At 38.8% G+C, this 23099-nt stretch overlaps 1 protein-coding gene across 5 annotated transcripts in view; it reads right to left on the minus strand.

The window, feature by feature from the left end:
* Nucleotides 1-23099, minus strand: part of LOC121296223 (ELAV-like protein 2) — a 92009-nt gene that overhangs the window by 37840 nt on the left and 31070 nt on the right. For all 5 annotated transcript variants that reach the window (XM_041221583.1, XM_041221571.1, XM_041221553.1 and 2 more), the window contains one exon: nucleotides 170-273. In XM_041221583.1, the coding sequence (XP_041077517.1) occupies nucleotides 170-273 (104 nt within the window). The remainder of the gene's footprint in view (nucleotides 1-169; nucleotides 274-23099) is intronic.

Genomic DNA, 23099 nt, shown 5'->3' on the forward strand with positions numbered 1-23099 from the left:
GCACTTTCTTCAAGTCAGAGACATAGGAAAGAACCCCGAAACCCCCACCCCCAAAATACCACTAAGGCATAACACTTTGCTCCTTTTATACCTAGTTTACTATCTGTCGTGTGCACGTACACATCCTCAGTAATATGGATCATTTCTTACTGATCTACACATTGCTTACCTTTATTGTTTTAGTCTGAAGTCTCAGGCCATTTAATGTATTGATGGCTTTTTCAGCATCTTTTGGGTCCACATAGTTCACAAATCCATACCCTAGGCTCTGCCCTGCAAACAGACAAGGAACATTTTAGACCAGACCTTTGTTTAAAAATTATCTAAATTTCTTGTTTCTGAAGTAGACAGTTATTCTGTTAGAAAGGTGTACTCTTAACAGATAGCCTGCATTTCATACCAACTACAGATAAATCTGATCATTTTTAGAACACACATTTACTACCAGCAAGTGTGGCAGAACAGGGGTTTTATTTTATTTACTTTAAATCATTTACAATGAGCAAACATTGTGGAAAAATAACTTTACAGTGGAAAGTTTTATTTAGGACAATTTATTATAGCAAACTTCAACCCCCCCCCCCCCCCCCCCCCCCCCCACCCCCCCCCCCCCCCCCCCAAAAAAAAAAAAACCTCAGTACATTGTCCATATCCAAGTAAAACACATAAGGGAAGTCACTAAAGTGTTTTATTTAAAATAAATCTGAATTCAAGGTTAATCAATTAACACTCCAAGGCAATACATTAAGTACCTTTTGGGGTATAAAGTGGTGTAGAAGAAATACAATGGTGATAGTAACAACCCTGTTTTTATATATATACTTCAACAAATTCTAGTTCAGACCAGTGATAATAAAAAAAAATAAATAAATACCAAAGACAATGTACAGTATTGTGTATGTCAAGCCATTTACTCTACTGCAATGATTTTCAACCTTTTCATCTCAAGTGCCAGTGATTCCAGCAGGGACCAGCATATGTACCAATAACACTGTGCAATCTTCAAACAGCTGTTTGTTGCCTCATTCTGCAGAATGGTTTACTTGTGCACCTGATGACTGCAATTGCTCAGCATGTTTATATTGAAATATTTTGCAGGTGTTGCGTATGGAACTGGTGACCACATCTTTAATTGTGTACAGTTGTAATATGGGAAACAGTATGTTGCAGCTCCCATGCTCAGTGAAGTCCTGATCTGGCGGCATGTAAGAGACAGCTCTTACAGATTACATGTTACTGTTTCAGTGAAAAAGTTTAAAAATTGCAGTGAATTCTGCTATATTTGCGACTGGAGAACAGTAGAAAAAAAGGAATAGATCTAGTGAGCAGAACAAAATTAAGGGAAAAGGGAGATGAAAAATGAAAAAAAAAAAGCAGACCGAAGCTTCCTGCTGCCATTGACTCAATGCAAGTAAACACGTTTGTCATCCATACAAGCAATGATGAATAGATAATAGTTAGTGCCTATAAAAACTCTACACCCCCTTGAATTTTTTTCATATTTTGTTACATCAGTGCCTCAGTTTCATGCGTTTAAATGAGGATTTGTTTCCCCTTATCTACACACCATACTCCACATTAAGGGGAAAAAGTTTATTGAAAAAAATTACATAAATACAAAAAACTTAAAGATCATAAAAGATCAGCTGTCAGTCTGTTGGGATAGGTCTCTACCAACTTTGCACACCTAGAAATGGCAATATTTGACCACTCTTTACAAAACTGTTCAAGCTCTGTCAAGTTCTTCGGGGAGTGTTGATGGACAGCAATCTTCAAGTCATGCCACAAATTTTCAAATGTGTTTAGGTCGGGGCTCTAACTGGGCCACTCAAGGACATTTACCTTTTTGTTCCTTAGCCACTCCATTGTAGCTGGCTGTGTGCTTTGGGTCGTTGTCATGCTGAAAGGTGAATTTCCGTCCCAGTTTCAGCTTTCTTGCAGAGGGCAGTGGGTTTTCTTCAAGGACTTCTCTGTTCTTTGCTCTATTCATTTTCCCTTCTATCCTGAAGAATGCCCCAGTCCTTGCCGATGAGAAACATCCCCATAACATGATGCTGCCACCACCATGCTTCACAGTAGGGATGGTGTTCTTTGGGTGATGCGTTGTGTTGGGTTAGCGCCAAACATAACGCTTTGCATTTAGGTCAAAAAGTTCCATTTTCGTTTTGTCAGACCACAAAATGATGCCAAATGGCTACAGCATCTCCTGAGTTTTTTTGTACACTTCAAAACAGGATTCAAGGTGGGCTTTGAGCAATGGCTTCCTTCTTGCCACCCTACCACACATAGGCCAAATTTGAGGAGAGCTTGAGATACCGTTGTCACATGCACACTTTGACCACTCTTGGCCATAAAAGCCTGTAGCTCTTGCAAAGTTGCCATTGGCCTCTTGGTGGCCACTCTGATCAGTCTCCTTCTTGCTTGGTCATCCAGTTTAGAGGGAGGCCTTATCTGGCAGGGTCTTGGTGGTGTCATACACCTTCCACTTCTTAATAAATCATCTTGGCCATGCTCAAAGGCATTTGAGATATAGAGATATATATATATATATATATATACACACACACACACACACACACACACCTTGTTCTGTGCCTTTCAACAACTTTGCCAGGAGTTCTTTTGAAAAGAACCTTGGTGCTCATGGTTGAGTCTTTGCTTTGAAATGCACGACCCAGCAGAGGGAACCTACAGGAACTGCTGAACTTATCCTAAAATCATGTGAACCACTACAATTTAACACAGGTGGAGGCCACTTAACTGTGTGATTTTGAAGGCAATTGGTTACACCTGAGCTAATTCAGGATTGCTATTACAAAGGGGGGTGGACACTTATCCAACCAAGCTATTTCAGTGTTTATTTTTAATTAATTTTCTACAAATTTCTAGAATATTTTTCACTTCAAAGTTTTGGGGTAAGATGTGTATATAAATAGAAAAAAAAAACTTAATGCATTTTAAATTCCAGGCTAGAAAAGCAAGAAAAAAGGTGAAAATTTTGAAAGGGGGTGTAGACTTTCTATAGGCATTAAAGTTACATGTTTAATAAGGCATTTTTTTCTCATTTACGGTCCCCATAAAAAGGCATCCATCACCAATAGCTGCACAGACAAAGCGATCGGCAATATCAATTTCCCCAGATGAAACTGCCGTTTGTACTCCAAGGGTATCGAATGACAGCATTTAACAGACATTGACACCGGAGACAGCAAAATGTCACATTTCTACAGTTTAACTACCTAAAAACAGTATATCAATGTATTCAACGTTTGTATACACCATGGAAGCCCAAAATGTAATATTAGCACTAGACCATGCAAAATGAGTTAATGAAGCAAGCCTAGCAAACACTTCTATTCAACACAAAACTGAATAGCCTCATTCCAAATAGTAATAAGCAATATAAATAGACAGCTTCTAAAATAATGTTGAATTATATACAGAGCTTCAAAAGAAACTGATCACTATATTTTGGTTTCTTTTTAGTTACTTGAGTGACTATCACTGAAGCATATGCACTTAATCACCTAATTAGTGAGACAGTTGATTAGACACTGGATATGGAGTGATTTCAGCCATTGAATTGCAAGCTTGAATAAAAACAAAGAAAATCAGACAAAAATATATACTACGTCTAATCAAGAGAGCAGTGCCTTTGTGCAATCAGCATGTTGGAGGCTGGACTAGGGCAGCGTACTGTGGTTTGCTGTCTTGAGTTCAAACCTGGCGAGACGGTATTACCAGACACACATTGTCAATGATTGGCCACGAACTGGGAGACCATGAGTCACAACACCTGCCCAAGATCGACAGATTTAAATTTACAGTATAATCGTAAATCTCGAAAAACTACTCACTTCTAAATCTTTTGTAGTCATTTTTGTATTACTTTAGTATAAATACATGTTCATTTGGATTCATATGTTGTTTTTTTCTGATTATGTGAACGAAGAGGAATTCGCCTGTTTTCTCATTGGAAATAGTGATATTTTGAAACTTACCTATCCTGGTCACAAAAGCAAAAAGTTTGTGGGGAATAATAGCCATTTTCTATACTTTTGAGGCATAAGCAATTAGGAAATAACACTTACTACCCAGAAACAAAAATTGTGTTACATAGTGTAATAATTTAATAAACTTTTCAATTTAATCTGCCCAATTCTGTAGAAGACCTTTTATAATTCTATAAGCCTGTTATTGAACCATGTTTTGCTCATTGATGGATTACATAGCAAAACAAAGCATAACAAGATAACTTCAGAAGGAAAACATTCATGCATTACAGTTGAATCCATTTAACTGCAATCCTTCAAGACTAAATTAACTACAATTCATGGAGACATTGTTAGTACTTTTAATTCATTATTTCAAGCACTTTAGGTCAGCTTTGCACGTTTGTTTACGAAATCAGAAAAAAGCAAATAGTTCACCACACTAAATCGTGTTCAAATTCAGTTCAAGTTCACATTCACCTTTTTGTTCTTGACCCATTCCAATGTTGCTTTGGCCTTGTGCTTGGGATCATTGTCCTGCTGAAAGGTGAATTTCCTCCCAAGCTTCAGTTTAGCGGACTGAAGCAGATTCTCTTGCAGTATTTCGCTGTATTTTGCTCCATCCATTTCTTCCTTCAATTGTAACAAGATGCCCAGTACCTGCTGATGAGAAGCATCCCCCACAGCATGATGCTATCACCACCATACTTCACTGTAGGGATGGTGTGTCTTGAGGCATGGGCAGTGTTAGGTTTGTGACACACAGCACTGAGTTTTGGCCAAAAAGCTCTATCTTGGTCTCATCTGACCACAAAACCTTTTCCCACATCGCAGGTGGGTCACTCTCATGCTTTCTGGCAAACTCCAGACGTGCTTTCAGATGGTACTTTTTGAGTAACTGCTTCTTTCTTGCCACCCTCCCATACAGGCCAGTGTTATGCAGAGCTCTTGATATGGTTGACTGGTGCACCATTACACCACTCCCAGCCACTGAACTCTGTAGCTCCTTCAGAGTGATTGTTGGCCTCTCTGTGGCTTCTCTCACAAGTCTCCTTGTTTGAGCGCTGAGTTTTGAGGGTCTGCCTTTTCTTGGCAGTGCCTGGGTGGTGTGATGCAGCTTCCACTTCCTGATTATTGATCCAACTGTGCTCACTGGGATATCCAAACACTTGGATATTATTTTGTACCCTTTCCCTAATCTCTGCATTTGTATTACTTTATCTCTAACTTCTGTAGAATGCCCTTTGGTCTTCATTTTCCTTCAGATTCTCAGCCTTACCAATGATCCTTCAACAGTGGGTTTTTTTTCCCAGAAAGTGTGGCAGCAACTTTAATGGTTCACAGGTGGAGGCCAATGCTAAGGTAACTGTGTCCTCATTAGGGCAATTTATTTCATCGGTGCAAACTGGGAGCTTCCACAGCACAGGGGTTGAATGCTTATGCAAGCAAGACATTTCAGTTTTTTATTTTTCTTAAATATTTCCCAACATAAAACCAATGTCACCTTACAATAATTGATTCTGAGTTTCAGTGTTTAAAAAAAAAAAAAATCAAACAGAACGAAATTTCAATGTACCATTTGTAATTCGGTAATATGAGAGAATTGGTCAGGGGTCTGAATACTTTTGCAAGGCCCTATATATAAAAAAAGGATTTGCAACACAGTAACCGGTTCAAAACATGTTGATTTTCACAGATTTTACTTCTATAGCACAAACACAAATACAGTATACAGCGTTTCACGTTTCTACCTTGCCGAATTGTACAGATTACAGGATTTGTGTTTAACTTTTTTTTTTTTTTTTTTTACTGATTTCTACCCGATTATCCACTATTCAGTATTTTCCAGGTACCATTTTCTAGGAAATGCACAATATTTTTTATTAAAATGCCATTTTACTTTATTCCGACATTGTAATAAGCAGCCTTAAACTGTGTCCTAGGACACAGCAGGTACATTTATACAAAGGATCAAATAACATTCAAAACATGGTTTTGCTCACAAACACCGGATTATGTAAAATGAACACTGAAAAATAAAACAAACAATGACTTTGTCACAGCGCTGTGCTTTGCTGGACAGCCAGTTTATTGCAGAGGTATGTATTGGTGACTGTGTGCGACAGTACTGTCCATTAGCCAAGAGACTGCCTAATTCAGACAACCTTAAATCGTAAATAATGACAGAAAATAGTGACGCTTGATTTGGTAAACTTTGATGCATCTCTTGATGGCTTGCACTGCCCAGTTCTGTCAGTTCTCTTTTTGTGATTAAGGCAAATAAACCTGGCTTGTTTTGTGCTGAGGTCACGTTCATACCCTCTGCAGATGCTATTTCTGTCAACACAGTGATTGCCCAAACGTCACAAAGCATCAGCTAACTTGGCAAAACATGGCTTTGTGTTCCTGGTGTAACAAGGGCATCCAACACCTAGGAAAGCCAATGCTGTCTGCACGTAGCTACCAATGCAGCCAGGCTCATACCTACAGAAGACACACTGAGCAGGTTTTTATTAACCAGGAGCAGCTCATCCGGTTGTTGTGGCAAGGGCCTGTGGCTGTCAGAGGGGGACCTTAGCAAATAGGGCTGCTAGACTACCAGAATACTATTCTAGTTGCCCAGCCATGTGGCGAATGCATTGGCTGAATAGGCATGCTTAACACCTTTGGAGACCCAGATCTCAAAAAAAGTCTGGGTGCACAGGGTGGGACACGGGAGAGGTGGTAGGCTCAAAGATGGACTGCCTTGTCTCACCATCCTAGGCCAGGGCACTTACAAGACTGCAGGGCCCTCTTGATCAGTGGTAGAAGCTCTGCCAACTGGGACAGCTTAACCGCAGGGGATATGCCGTCTGACTCCATGTCTTCAGACGGGAACACCAGCTTCACCTCGCTCACCAAGGGGACAAGTGGTGTTGAACATCCCTTGGTGGGGAACTGCTGCCCAGATCTTCTCCATCTGCTCAGAGTCCAGCGATTGCTTGGAACAGCAACATCCGCTCTTCCTAGGCAGAGCTTTGGAGGGAGTGGGACAACGGGGAAGAGAGCTATGCAGGAGTTAGGGACGCAGAGTGCTCTGTAGAGACGTTTCTCCAGTGTGCACTTGAAGAAATGTGCACAAAACTCAAACTCTGGGTCATCAGTGCCTCCTTTGCATGCTCTGGCCCAAGGCATGAAGAGCATCTGACTCAAGCCGCTGACTTCACGCGGGGCACAAGGCCGCAGTGGGACATAACTTAGTGGGAAAAAAAAAAGATAACACAAATGAGAAAAAAAAAGTTATAGCAGAAAAAGTAACAAGTACTTTACATAGTACTATGAAAAATCTCTCCTATCAAGTCAGTTCTTGAAAGGAAAAATGGTGCCAAGGTCTGCAAGCACTGTCATTTTTGTACCCTAGTGCCAAGCCATGGCTGTCAGAGGCTCTGCAAGCAGCTTTGACACTATTCACGTTTCAGGTCTTTAGAAGGCAAATACCTATTCGGTGATGGTTACATTTCGTATTTGAAAGTGAGCTATATTTAAAAATCTAAATGATTACCACAGATATGATTCTTTGCCCAACAATGTAGCGATTGGTCTGTGATGGCATTTGTAAACTCGAGGAGAATACAAAATGGAGAAACCAAAAAGTCTATTTCAATCCATCCAACTATCTGGTACACACATTTGAGTGCACACTGTTTATAAGACATCACATCCACCCTGGACGATTTGGTTCTTATAAGCAGGCGATTCATTAAAAATCAGAACGACACGATTACAACTAGCAAAAATGTGCCTCTGCGCATTGGCAGTTTAAATACAGTATACAAAACGTCAAATGGTGCTCAATCACTGAGGACAATACATGAAAACAAGTCCTTGTGGGTAACGGGTTATGTGATCACAATTGTGTACTCAAGGATGCAGAATCCTACTTTACTACAGTCTACTTGAGATGCAATTGTTACGTGTAACAGCCTTTGAATTAATTCCATTATAGTATTTTACTGTCACGACTACCACTGCATTGAAGCATTGCAATGCAAGTGTTTTTCAATAAGCGGAGATGCACTGTGTGTGTGTATATAAAAATAAGAAATTACACACATTTAAGAATGTGTGTTGTTGATCAATTAAATCAAGAGTGGTCATCTCAGGTCCAAGACAGCTGCAGGGTGTTCAGGTTTTTGTTCCAAATTATCTCACTTAATTGAACAAATTACTACTTAAATTGAATTACTGCTTAACTATTCAATTAATCCAGATCTTTGGAAATTGATGATTAAGGGTTACCTATGAAACCTGCTTGACTGTGGCTCTCCAGGACCAAGGTCAGCCACCCCTGCAATAGCGTTGCAGCAATAAGCAGTTCAGCTTCTCTTGTACATTTGGCAATTTTAAAATGACCACCAAGTTTCACTCTCCATCAATTGCACATAAAGCTAAAAAAAAAAAAAAAAAAAAAAATGCTACTTGTTGTGACTGTTTGAAGCCAGATAATGTACAAAAAGGGCTACAGCAAGTAAGCAGTTGTGGTATTTGAAAGGACACATTTCCTACAGGCCCAAAATCTCTCGTGCTTTCATCTACAAGAACTTAACACCTTTTGTAGATGTTGGTTATTATCTACATACAAAGTTAACACTAGAGAGGATGGCAATATGAAATGGCATCATGTTGCGTTTCAGAATTAACATGTGTACATTCCATTAAGAACTATTTCTAAATCAAGACAAGTTGAAGTAGAACAACAATCCATTTCAACTAAGTGAATGAAGCCTGTGGGAATAAATGTTAAAGTAATTTAAGAGCAAACTGTATTTTCTTTAATGTCAAGTGACAGAAGTCTATTCTACCTGTTGTGTTGAATTGTGTGCCAAGAATAGACTAGCCTTCTATCTATCTATACACACACAAGAAACACGTATAGGACCACCGGCTTAGGGAACAACTTTGTGGTGAAACGGAATTCCCATTGGAAATGCTTCACTGCTAACCGATTCAGAACTGATGCAATACTTTTTTGAAACTTATTAACAAAACTGTTGATTCAATCTTTTCACCGACTGACTTGTCATTGTGAGAGTAATTTAGAGCTGCTGCTGCATTTAACGTGTGTAGGAGTATGCCCAATGTTAAAACATCCCGCATGTGACCTGGCTCCAACTCTACTCCGGCACTGAGACAGCCCTGCTTGCCAAATGTCATTGGAAAGAGGGGATTTGGATTTCAAACAAGGTGTCGATGTTTTAAAAGTACACCTCATTTATAACACAAAAAAGTTTACATTAAAAATCAGAGATGGAAGTGATAAGTTAAAATAAAGCTGAAATGTGGCAGGAATCTGGCATCCACTGCAGTGTTGATTTTTTGCCCAGAAACCCAAATTGAATGAAGTTAGAGGTTCAGATTACACCTCAAATTAGAATGTATACCAAATACAGTAAAACATTAAGTCGATTTTCTAGGCATTTTTGTGGTGCCCTTAAAAGGGGGAGCGACTAAATACATCAGTGCGATGTATGTGCCAGTGTGTATTAAAACTGCTGTACCACAATGGGATTACTACAGCCACTTGACAAATTTAACTGTCAACAACCCAATTTATTTGTTGCTAGGTAAAAAAACACGAAATCACTGTTCTAATTAAAATTAATTTCTTACTCTCAATAATACTTACTCTCTTAATTTGAATGTAAAAAACACAATATTTGACCCTCTCAAAAAAGGTCATAGCTACACTGCTTCACTTAGTGTTAACACAATAGCTATTGGTCTCTGAATTTCCTTACTCCCACCCTCTCGAGCTATTGATTTGGAAACATTAAAACTGAACCCGCTCCTGGGATCCGTACCAAACCAGCTATAGGTTAGAAAGCCGACCAGTAAACTAAGTCTTCTGTTCCTTGTAATGGCAATGCAATAATAAAACGAGTTGATGGGAGGAAAGAGTTTATGGCCCGTTGAAAACACTGTTTGAATGATTACTACATACTGTAACTTGTTCTACATGTCAGTGCACTGCAGTGGTACACTTGAAGTATGTGTACGGTTCTGATTAACAAATCAAATGTATTTATACAGCTGAAAATTGTATGCAACACTAAGATGTTTTGTTTACTGGTTATTAAATGGTGCACTGTTTAGTTTATTGGTTTTTATGAGTTATAAAATTAAGCAGAACTGTTTAATACTTTTCATTTAAATCTGAATTAGACTTTCTATAGGATATATATATATATATATATATATATATATATATATATATATATATATATATATATATATATATATATACATACACACACACACAGAGAGTGTACAAAACATTAGGAACACCTGCTCTTTCCATGAAATAGACTGACAAGGTAAATCCACGTGAAAGCTACGATCCCTTATTGATGTAACCTGTTAAATCAGTGTCGACAAAGGGGAGACAGGTTAAAGAAGGATTTTTAAGCCTTGACACAACTGAGACATGGATTGTGTATATACGCCATTCAGAGGGTAAACGGGCAAGACAAAAAAAGATTCAAGTGCCTTTGAACAGGGTACGGTAGTAGGTGCCAGGCGCGTCGGTTTGAGTGTGTCAAGAACTGCAACGCTGCTGGGTTTTTCATGCCAGCAGTTTCCCGTGTGCAAAACCACCCAAAGGACATCCAGCCAACGGCAAGCCAGTGGTCAAAGGCTCATTGATGAAAGAGGCCAAAGGAGGCAGAGCAACAGACGGGCTACAGTTAGTCAACTGACAGGTGCCAAAAGACCCATAAAAGAATGCACAACTCATTGTACTATGACACGAATGGGGTATGGTAGCCAACGACCTAACAGAGTTCCACTTCCAAGGAACAAGAACACTGGAGGATTGGAAAAACATTGCCTGGTCTGATCAATCCCGGTTCCTGCTGTTTCATGCTGATGGGAGGACTAGGGTATGGAGAAAACCACACGAGTACATGCATCCATCATGCTGCGTGTCAACATTGCAGGCTGGTGATGGTGGTGTGGGGTGTGTTTTCATGGCACACATTGGGCCCCTTGATAAAAGTGGAGCAACATTTGAATGCCACAGGATATCTGAACATCACTGCCAATCAGGTGTATCCCTTCATGGCAGCAGTGTAGCCATCTGCTAATGGATTTTTTCAGCAGGATAATGCCCCATGCCACAAGGCTAGGATTGTCCAGGAATGGTTCCACAAACATGACAGTGAATTTAGCTTACTGCAGTGGCCTGCCCAGTCACCAGATCTCAATCCAATTGAGCAACTGTGGAATGAGATGGAACAAGCTATTCGGAGTAGAGTTCTACTGCCAGTCAACTTGATACAACTGTGGGAAGCATTGGAGTCAACATGGGCCAGCAACCCTTAATCAGCAAGCAAATAATAGCTCTCCGTTTGACTATGAAGGGGAGTTATTAAGTTTAAAATAGATCTGTTTCTTTAAAAAAACTTGCCATTAATTTCAGCATCTCTATAACAAACAGTTTCAGTTTGCATATACTGTTTGGGTCTCAATTACATTACTACATCAGTTTATAAAAGTATATTTGCCAAACTAATCCAGTTATTTTTTCTGCTACATGTTTGTAGTGTCAAACACAAGGTGACAGAAGAAATCTGCATAAGGGTCCGCTGTTTTAGATCCTTGAAGAATGAGAAGCCGCATAGTTTAACAGTAGGGTGTAATGTTCCGAGTGCCAGTTCTGTTTTTGTTATTGTTCATTACATTACCACAAGTACTATGTTTAAAGCTTCTACCAATATATCTAAATCACATGCCAATGCATGTAGCTTTAAAGTAAAACTGCATCTTAGTTGGTGCTCATCTGGGCAAGAGCCAAGTCTAAAATCTGTGTGAACATCTACTCGTAATGGAAATCATGAAGATCTGGACATGTCCAGTGACCGCTGTAAATAGTGCAGGTGGCAACAAGGGGAACAGCTTGTGACAGCCTGGAGAGACGGCTGACAGGAAGAAAGAGACCCCCATTGGGACTGGTAGGGGTTAGATACCCTTGTCGGCAGTATCCAGCTCTGTTTTCAAGGGGAACAGGACGCTGGAGACACCCGCCTAAGAAAATAAAGAGAAATACCCCTAGAGAGAGTCTGCGAGAATAAGTCATTTTCTGCCCCCAATGTTCGAAAACACTGTTAATGACTTGGGAACGGATATCAGAATGGAGAGTACTTCAAAGGACTAGCTCAAGATTTGCAGTTAGACACAGAACTCCAGGTTTGTGTCTGCGGCTGGAGCAAGGCGACAACGATCAGGGGTTTGAAGATTCATCAAGGGAGAATCAAATGGTTGAGGGAGAAGGAGCAAGGGCCTCACATTGATCAGTACTTCTTACTAAGTCAGCTGAATGAAAATCCAGCAACAGGAAGCAATGGAGAAGAGCAGAACAAAAAAGTCAGAAGGAGGGACTCAATCTGATAGAGGGGCATAAAATGATAAGCTAGCAACATTGGGCTGAACTGAGCACCTATGAAACACTGAAAAGGAGCATGCGAGAACCAACTTTTATAAAAGACCCATTCAAATTTGTAAGTTATTCACCATGGTTCACCAAGGTTGAGCTGGAGAGGTATTTTGAGGAAACACACACACACACTTTTAAAAAAAAGCAAGAGCCTATGTCGACTCCTTCAGACATCCCACCTATCAATCCACCAGAATACCAAATGGAGGACTGTGCACCCAAGTGGAAAGTAGAGCAAGCAAGGTTGTCATCTTCTGGGCCTAATGGAGTTCCATACAGAGTGTAAAAAAGAGTGTTTCTGGAGTTCTACAAATCCTGTGGAAATTGATGAAAGTGGCATGGGAAAAACAGGTTGTACCAACAGCATGGTGCCGAACACGTGGAGTCTTTATACCAAAAGAAAGCTTCTACAAGCAGGTCAGTTTCACCCCATTTCCCTGTTAAATGTGGAAGGCAAGGTTTTCTTAAGCATTATTGCTCAGAGATTGTCAACTATTAAAATAACTGTTTCATTGACACTTCTGTACAAAAGGCCGGCATTCCAGGTTTAACAGGATGCTTAGAACACATCAGCGGAATATGGCAACAAATTCAAATCGGCTAGAAAGGAGAGGAAGGAGCGCCATGTGACATTCCTGGAGTTGGCTAATGCATATGGTTCAGTGCCACATGAACAACTTTGGGCAGCATTTGATTTTTTTTCAGTGTACCGATGAACAAATTTAGTGAAAGCTTACTTTGGAGACTTGCAATTTTGTTTTTCAACTTCAGAATTCAGCACTACATGGCAATGCCTAGAAGTTGGAATGATGGCAGGATGTACCACTTCTCCACTGGCTTTTACCATGGCAATGAAAGTAATTATTAGGGCATCAAAACGGGTAGTGGGAGGGGAGCACTTGGCTTCTGGATTGCGACTTCCACCAATTTGAGCATACATAGATGACATGACAACAGTAGCCTGCACTAATCGGTTATTGGGCAAATTACCCAATAACACTGAAAGGGCATGAATGAAATTCAAGGTCGCTAAATCAAGGCACGTCTTTATAGTTAAAAGTACAAGTAATGCATAAGAGGTTCTACATTAAAATGGTGAGGTAATACCAAAAAAGTGTCTAGAAGCCAGTGAAGTGTCTTGGGAGGTGGCATGACGGGACGTAAAACGACACAGCTTGTGTGAGAGAAAAGAGACAAGCAGTAGAAGGGTTGAACAGTATAGACAGCAGCGCTTTACCGGGCTGGCTTTCGAATCAGTGATATCCTGGCGACAGTTTTTGGATCACGTTGAGGACTGTGGAGATCTATCAGTTACTTTAAAATCCAGAGACCCTAGCTCACGAAAAAAAAATTACATTGGGGGAATTTGTCCTTGACTTCTCTATATTCAGAGACATTCTGTTTCATATATCCAAACCAAGAGCTGAACTAGAAGCCTATGAATATTATAAAGTGGAACTGTGTCAGATACTGAGGGACCATGTTTTTTGATTCACAGAGCTTTTTCAACATCCGATAACCACATAATTAAACTGGGCACAACCTGATTTAATAGAATTTTCGGTGGTCTCAGAGCCAACCCATGCGGGGTCTGTGCTTCCACGGCTCACTCAACATCTCTGCCCAAAAGCAGCAATAGCATCAACCTCCAAAACAGCACCTGGCACCTCACTACTCAAACACAGCCTCCTTCCCTAATTCTGTGCATGCTTCTGCTCCTCCAGATTTATCCACAAAGCAAGATTAAATTCTGCACCCATATTTGATTCTCCAGAGAGACCAATCTAATAATTCAATACTGGTTTCTGCTAAACACAGGCAATGCAACTTCATATGTGCACTACTTTCAGGGATGCCCATTCCAATCTGCCCTCTATCTCGCAAGTGACTCTCTCCAATGCTCAGTCTCCGCTCCCATAAACATTCCTGCTTCATCCAAAAAACTTCAATCACCCCGACATCATTTTTCACCAGCTACTTAATCTGTGGCCAAAAAATAGTTTTTTCAACCAGACTCAAATTCCTTCCTCCTCTTTTCAAAGCAAGAACCTTCATTCTGACATTCAAGAACCAGGAGGTAGTTAATTCATCAAAAAAGGTTATGAAAGGTTTTATAGTCAGTCCCTTTTTAGCTCCCCTGTTTCCAGTCTACAGAATTAACCCCATAGTCATCACCACTCAGAAAATGCAGGGGTCAAGTACAAGCAGCATCAACTCGTTCATTCTTCATGATCAATTTTCTCTTCATTATATTACCATCTAGGATGCAAGTCACGCTACTAAAATTAGCAGGCAGAGGTTCCTGGTTAGCTAAAGCAGATATATCAGATGAATTTAAAGCAAGAAAACAAATCGTCCACCTGCATTCTCTGGAATTTCTTAAACATCTAGAAAACAAAGTTTGAAGCCAGCCTACCCCAGTCTAAACAACCACATTTGTTTTCGTATTCAGAAATTTCAGATCAATAAAACAAATTAGGAAACGTGCACTGCTTCTCTTGCTGGGTCATTTCAACTTTGCAATTCGCATTATCCCCAAGGGGAGGACGTTTCTCTCAACTACTTGCGCTTGCATCAACAGCAAAAAACCTGGACTCTGGACCTGGAGCTAAGAAAAAGACATTAAAATGTTGTCTGCTCTTACTGAACACTGGAATGGCCTTTGATTATGACTTTCTTTTCAGCACCACACGACCTCACTTTGTTTACAGACACTTCATACTCATATCTTAAACAAACAAACAAACAAACAAACATCAATGGTTTTCCAATACATGACCTCAGAAAAACTTCAATTTAAAATCCACAGCTCTTCTCGAAATATACCCAATAGTTGCAGCTGCCCAACTATGGGGTCATCTCTGGTCTAAAGAAAAAAATATTGTACTGCAATAACAGCTACAGTGCACATTATAAAATAAAAGGACGTTCCAGTTCCACTCTTATGCAATTACTATGGCGGCTAGTATGGATTTCAATTTCCTAATACAAGCTCGCCAACTACCGTGCTTTTATAATAATGCAGCTGATGCTCTTTTCTTTACAGATTTCAGTCTGGTCCCTACAGCTCTGCCATTTCCAACTGCAGCTCCACAGTTCAATCAGCTTATTTACAACTGAATCCAACTATCAATACAAGTTACTTAATCCTGCACAAGATAATGTGGCTTTAGCACTTGCCCCTTCTACCAGATCCTCATACCTCTACAGGTTGGGTATGTTATGTAACTTACTGCTCCCAAAGCAGGATTAATCCCACTCCATTTAAAACCAGGACTCTCCTCTATGCCCCTATACTTCCATGCTGAAGCACATCGCAAGGCCATTTCATCCTCTGAACCTTTGTTCATCAATTCAAGCTGGCCCATTGTATGAAGGCATTGGTTTTCTTCATATCTCTCCACTTTGGTGTCCAGAGCAGGTTTCCCCTCACACCAATTCTACACTCCTCATTCATTCAGAAATGGGGCAGCCACATCACCTGCGAAAGCAAATATCAACCAGCATTTAAAATAGAATATGGGGCACCAGATCTCATCATCAGTCAATGCTTTTACTTGTTAATCATCTGAAATATCCTTTGCCCATCAGTCCACTGCTAGTATGTCCAGAGTGGGGATGACATTTCCCCAGGGCCACCAAAGACTCTCTCTTTTTCTTTCCACCATGTGGAGAGTCTTCACATGATCAGTAGGGTACAGCTTACTAACTCCTTCGTCATGTTAAGTGTTTTCTTTTTGTGTTAAATGATCTTTCTCGTTTTCTATATGCATTGGCGGTTCCCCTTTTCTTCTCATATCTTCAACAGGGAGCCGTCGGGGGTCCATTCTTTGGGGGGTTAGCGATTCCACTTTCTGCAACCCTTTGTTAAGCTTTGCTTCATTTACCTTGTAGAGGAGGCTTCTCCATGAGTCAGAGGGGACACCCAGCCAAACTACTCCTGTAGCATGCATGATTCTGTGTCTTTCAGGTTCCGATGCCTCTTATGTGTGAGGCTCCCCAAGCGGTGCAACCCAGTGTTCATGCTAGGCCATGCCCTTGCCCCCTGAAATTAATGTCCCGCTGAATTTCTCAATGCACCAGCGAGTCCCACTTCCCAGACCAATATGCAGTAAATTAATGCATTTTGTATTAACGTGACTTCTGATGACATGCTAACCTTTTTTTACTTGTTTGTTTTGACTTGCGTTTTCATTCTTCCAGTCCAGTAGAATGCGCGCACACCCTCTCTGGTTACAGTCAGTTTCACAGTAAAAGCCTGGACGACATCAGGCTTGTTAACATGGCCCGGCGCAAATACAACCTTGTATCCCTGTTACACCCAACCATTATTTTTGAAAGTAGTAATCTGCTTTGGCAGTGACTGAAATGTAGGCTGTTTGTGCTTAAATACTGTGAAATTCATCCACTGTAAACTTATCTATTTGCTAAATATGTTTGGAGATAGAGTGACCTAGCAAGTGAATGGAAGAAATATATTAGACACACACACACACACACACACACTCAGTCCCTGAAGCAGATATATGCATTATCACATCAAAATCATCAACTTGAGTTGTAAAAATAAAGCAAAAATAGTTTTGAAAACTGTCGAATATTTACTTGGGGCTAACAATAAAAAATGTCAAAGAACAAAAATGCCATTTTGATATGGAAATTGTCAAAATAAAGGGGCAGCTGGAAGGTAAGAATTTACATGGCATTTAAAATAGGCCTATTAAACTGTATCCGTTGGTAATGCGGTTTCTTCTAATGCAGCAGTTTTCAAACTGGGAAAAATTCTGAAATGGCAGACAACACATTTTATTTAGAACCACTTGCCAATCTATTGCAAACTTGTCTTGTAATCAACGTTTAAAATTGCCAACACCAGAACCAACAGTACTATTGGTTCATTTCAAAATACAAAATCTATTTACAAGCCGTTATGTCTGATGCGACAGTTTTTAGCTTTCCATCCAGTGAAAACATATGGATTGTTGGCTCAGTACTAGTACATTACCAGCAAAAGGCAATCAACATGAAATACCATAAGATTAAAAATGCCTTGCGACTTAAGCTCTCTTAATGTCCCTGCCATCAGCGATGTGTGGTAACAAGCATCCATCACACCGATACTAGGTAAGAGATTTATTATGATTTTTTAATTAGCATCAGTACTTTACATTAGTCACCAAGAATTTAAAAATGCCAACATGTTTTCGTATAAGGTCAGCTGTAGAGATGCATGGATAGTGAACTTCTCTGCCTGCTTTTCTGTAATTGTATTATCAATAAAAAAAACATGATTGCCATTTGCCATCAAGGAATACATGTCATTTCTGAGTGATTGAGTTGGCACAGTGGCTTTGTTGAATTTAATTAGTAATTACAATAAAATTGTTGATGTTCCCAACAACTAGAAAACTGTTAGAGACTTTATCCAAAAAAATATATTTCCCATTATAATAAAGTAACTTTTATAAATTGTATCCACACAACGCACAAGCCTTGGAGTATCGTGTTACTTTATAAGCTTTTCTGTTTTCATATTATGACTCTCAGGATGGGGATATGCAATGGACTACATTTTTTTGGAAAGGGGTATGCAGCTTAAGATTCAAAATCCCTGTTCTAAAGTGTTTTGGTACAATGAATATCCTTAATTCAGTGATACATCAGCATTTCCCCAATATTTTTCCCCAAAAGTGTCCCCGTAAAAATTTGAGGGGACCACATTGATCCTCAGTCCAAGTCCTGGAACAAACACTGGGAACCCCTCGCATGTCAAAGACGGTGACCTCTCTCCAGTTTGTCAGGCCTCTTCAGCAACAGAACCCCCTACTATAAATGTTGTGCCATTGAAGAACCAGAACCTCTTGTGTTATTACTAATCAATGTTTGTCTTTCTGGTTTGCAAGCTTCTTCATATGTCGGATCTCCTCAATGATGGAATTCCCCTTCTATATGTCGGGCCTTGTAGAGAAAGGGGCTCCGCCTCTTCATGTTTTATATGTTACCAACTACATGTTTTTAAACACTACATCAGGTGGTCTTTGTCTTCCCCGTGAACTTATTAAAATGCAAAGTAGCATCTGCAAGACAGGTGGATCAGGTTTTTCCAGCCGGACAGCACGTCCGGCTGAAAAGGCCTGGGGAGAACCCTGCGATTGCTGCCATTACAAATAAGTCAATATGGGAAAGTAATAAAAGATATCTGAATACCTTAGGCAGAAAATGATTTATTGTCAAAGATGGAGAAGGATACAAGATTTCCAAGTATTCAAGTATCCCAATTAACTATTGCTTCTATTATCAATAAATAAAAGGACTCATGGTACTGTCACAATGCTCCTTCAGTCTAGAATAGGGGTAAGTCAGTCATCTTGGGAAGTGTAGCTCATATGAAATATAATCAGATTCCACACTAATTGATGTTACTGGAATCTGGTTATACTGGTTACTTAATCCCTTTCTACGTATATTGGGGTTTAATTTCTGATTCAATGTTTCAAAACTAGAAGCGCTTAACACAGTGGTCATATTCATGACCGAATATGGTCATTCTGCATAGGCAGTAAAGGGTTAAACGCCAAAGCGACTTCTTTATTAAATTTAAATAGTTACTCGTCATAACGATTGTAATAGCGTCCAGCAAAACACTTTATTATATTAAAACACTATTATACAACTCATTATAGCTTTAATAAAAGATCAATTGTGACCTCCTTTGTATGTTAAATGAAGGATATGCCTATTTAAAAGCCCATTAAAGTTGTTTAAATTAAATCAATTACTAAATCAAGCCTTAAATACAATGTATAAAAATCAGTGAAGCAATATGAAAACAAACAAAAAAAAAAAAAAACGGCAATACGATAACGGTCTGTTTTGATTAGAAGGCGGGCATTAACTGCATTACAGAAATGTTACGTAGTCTAATTATTCAAACAGTGCTAAAATCAAATCACCAATTTATCCTACTTCTTACGGTATATAAAAAAACTAGCTACGTTCACACCAAACTGACTATTCCAAGTACAGTATCACGTTATTTCAAAGAATCAATATCCCCATCAAATAACTTTAATAGCCATAATTTGTACTTCTGACAGGCAGCAGTAGGAAAAAAATAATAAAATGGAAGCAATTATTAAAAAAACAAAAAAAAACAAAAGAAACAAAACCACACACTACAGCTGTCTAATCTGGCTTGACAAAAGACACTGAAGTTGAATTCGGTATCCTCCACAATTAAAATTGGTTGCATGCCATTTGTGATTGGCTGATTAAATCAACGCCGTATTGTTTTCAGCCCAAATTTTATCACATTTTCCTAACATTTCGCTTCCATGTCTGGGCCCCACCTCCTCACGCTAGTCCAGCTTCAGTAGAAGCAGACCAGTCACGTGACCAAAAACATGCTGGACATTGGGAGGTATCCAATAACACATGACAAAAAGTAGGAAGTAATTTAAAACAAAGAATAAACCAGAGTAGTAGCTGTCATTTGCAGACACCCGGTTCTTAATATTTGGCCTTCATATGGCAAAAAGAAAAAGCGTGCGACACTTTACTAACGATTAAACTCCAAACGATTTACAGGTTGGAAGAAAGAATGCTCTTTCACCAAGAACAAATAGAATTGTGAGAAAGGTTAATAACAATCTGAGATAGACTGCCAAAGATATTTAAAGTGAATTGGCTATAAGTGGAACTGGAGTTTCCATTTCAACCATAGGTCGAGTACTGCATGGTGAAGGTCTCAATGGTTGCAGGCCAAGGAGAAAGCCACCTAGGAAAAAGTCACAAGGACAAATTGCTTAAAGTTTGCAAAATGGCATTTGAATAAGAGTTCTGGTCAAGGGTTTTGTGAAGTGATGAAACAAACAAACACAAAAAACAAAGAGCTATTTGGTCACACTGACAGTCATTATGTTTGGAGAAAGTCTGGAGAGACGTATAAAAAAACACTGGAAATGGGAATATCCTTCTATGGGGTGGTTTTTCCTCTAAAATGGCACAGGCGCTTTAGTTCCAATACATGGTAAAATGGATTCCATAGCATACCAAAAGATATTGGCCACTCATCTGGAACCCTCCGCTATAAAACTTGGTTTAAAGCACAACTGGAGATTCCAACACAACAACGATCCAAATCTACTTCAGAATGGTTGAAGAAGGAAATCAAGGTTCTGGAATGGCCTACTCAAAGTCCCGATCTAAATCTGATTGAGAATCTTTGGTATGAGTTAAAAGGCTGTGCACAAGTGTCCTTGGAATTTGAATTAACTGGAACAATTGTGTTGAAATGGGGTTTTAAAAACATTTAAAAAAAAAAAAAAAAAAACAAAACAACATACCAAAAGCTGATTGAGAAATATCCTACTCGTTTAAATGAGGGTATTATTGCTAAAGGCACCCCTATTAATCTACATTTTCCTTATCAGAGTATGAATACTTTTGAATTACCTTTTTTTTTTTTTTTGGAGTTTTGTAAATAGTTTTGAAATAATTGTAGGACATCTGCATATTGTAACTTTCCTCATCCACAAAAGCAAAACTTTTGCTACAAAAGTTTTCCTATAAATTACTACTTTGATACATTTCTAGAAATTAACAAATGTTGTTTGGATATTTGTCCAAGCACTATCAAACTTTCATGCATAATATAAAAAGCTGTGCAGACTTAACAAGCCCCTGACTACCATTCATTAACAACTCCAGGACAAGGAGCAAAAGAATGAAACCTTTATTAGAAACTGGTGAAGCCACAAAATAAAAGTAATATTTCCTAGACAAATCCTCAGACCTAAAAAGGGCTCTACTACGAAACCATGCAATGCTATTTTGGGTATTGTTTGTCAGTTATTGCCCAAAATATTATTGGATAGTCAAGTATGACAGGATTCAAATAAGGTTATAGTAAATTAAACGTAAAAACAAACTAAAAAGGTGCCTGCGAACAAGTATTCTTTTCAATAAAATTCAGAATGCAAAATTACAAAAACACAGGTGCTGCAACTTAAATCAGGAAAACACCTACAGCATTTGGATGACTCCATTCATATTTTTATAATTAAAAAAGCAGAATTGGTCTCGTCTTACTAATAACTAAACTAAAACAATGACATTTCACAATTCATTCCACATAAAAGAAAGAACAAGGTCTTGTCAATATTACTTCTGTTATTCAGGTTGTTCTGCTAGCCTAATATAGATTTAGCAATTTTAAACCACCAGCATCTAACACAGAGTGCTGCACCGGAGTAGTCAGTCATCGAAATGAAAGTTATCGAATAAAATGGGAACAGAAAAATCAAAGATTTACCAATAGACTACCAAATTTATTTAAAAGTAGAAGCTAGCAGTGGGCTTAATAAACAGATTTTAAAACAAGTGACAGTACTTAAAACAAATTGAATGACTTGTTGGAGAAGTCAAAATCTGTCTTGCTGCTGGGTATGTACTACTATAAAAAAAGCCTTATTTTAAAATGCACACAAAAAATTGGGGCATTTTGCTCTGTAAAATTTCATGTTTTGCCTCACTAGCTTCTCAGAACACTAGTATAGTAAAACTATTCTTGAAACTTGTCCCTCCCACACACCCTGGGTCAATCCTAACCTTTGACCAAACACACCAATTTACACAAACTGTTTTTGTTCCTATCCATTACTGACCGCAAAATGTCCAATATATATATATATATATATATATATATATATATATATATATATATATATATATATATATATATATATATATATATATATATATATATATATATGTTTCACCTACAGGGGTAGTACACAATATTGGTTTGGTTGATATTTAACATGTAACCAATTTGACAGTCACCAGTTCTAACTAACAAAACAGGTATGGCGGGAAATAATTTAGCAGCAGCTAAAACGTTGCTTTTAAAAGGTTAGAAGGCAAACTCTAAAACGTGATAGCAATTGTCCTTAGTCAGACAAAAACAAGGTTTCCAGAGAGCTATGCCATCCCTTAAATGTATTTGTCAAACGTAACTTCAAGTCACATAAGTATTGTCTAGAAGCACCAAAATAAAATTCCAAAACACAGAATATATGTTCCAGAAATAAAAAGGATTCTGATGTCGGAACACTACATTGTGGTAAAATATGCACTGTAAGAATTATGTTTCTACAGGCTATCTAAAAACCAAATTTTTCTAAGCCACTTGACACTGATGCAGGAGAATGTTGCTTTGTTTATATATTTGGTTACTATTTAAGTGGTTACTCAATCCACATTGACTTCAACACTTTCCCCATTAAATAAAATTAAAATAAAAACAATTCCCCAATGCAGTTGGACAATGTCCCTCCTTCCTGACTTGTATCCCGCATTGATTCGTTCCCGAATACTTCAACCTACCTAAAACTCCATATCTATTGGAGGATTGTAACATGCCTGTGAGATTTAACACTTATTACAATACTATAGGTAGTATTTACACCCTTGTGGAATTTAACAGAATTGCAAATTTGTCAATGTACAAAAATCCCTACACACAAAAAACACCAGCATGCCTGTGGCCATAAGGATTTCGTTGTGGAAGACAAAGTTACTATACAGTCACAGAAAAAAAGAATAAAAAACACAGTATTTAAAAAGCAAAAGCAGAA

Source organism: Polyodon spathula, chromosome 2 (genome assembly GCF_017654505.1).
Source record: "Polyodon spathula isolate WHYD16114869_AA chromosome 2, ASM1765450v1, whole genome shotgun sequence".
In the NCBI taxonomy this organism is placed as follows: domain Eukaryota; kingdom Metazoa; phylum Chordata; class Actinopteri; order Acipenseriformes; family Polyodontidae; genus Polyodon; species Polyodon spathula.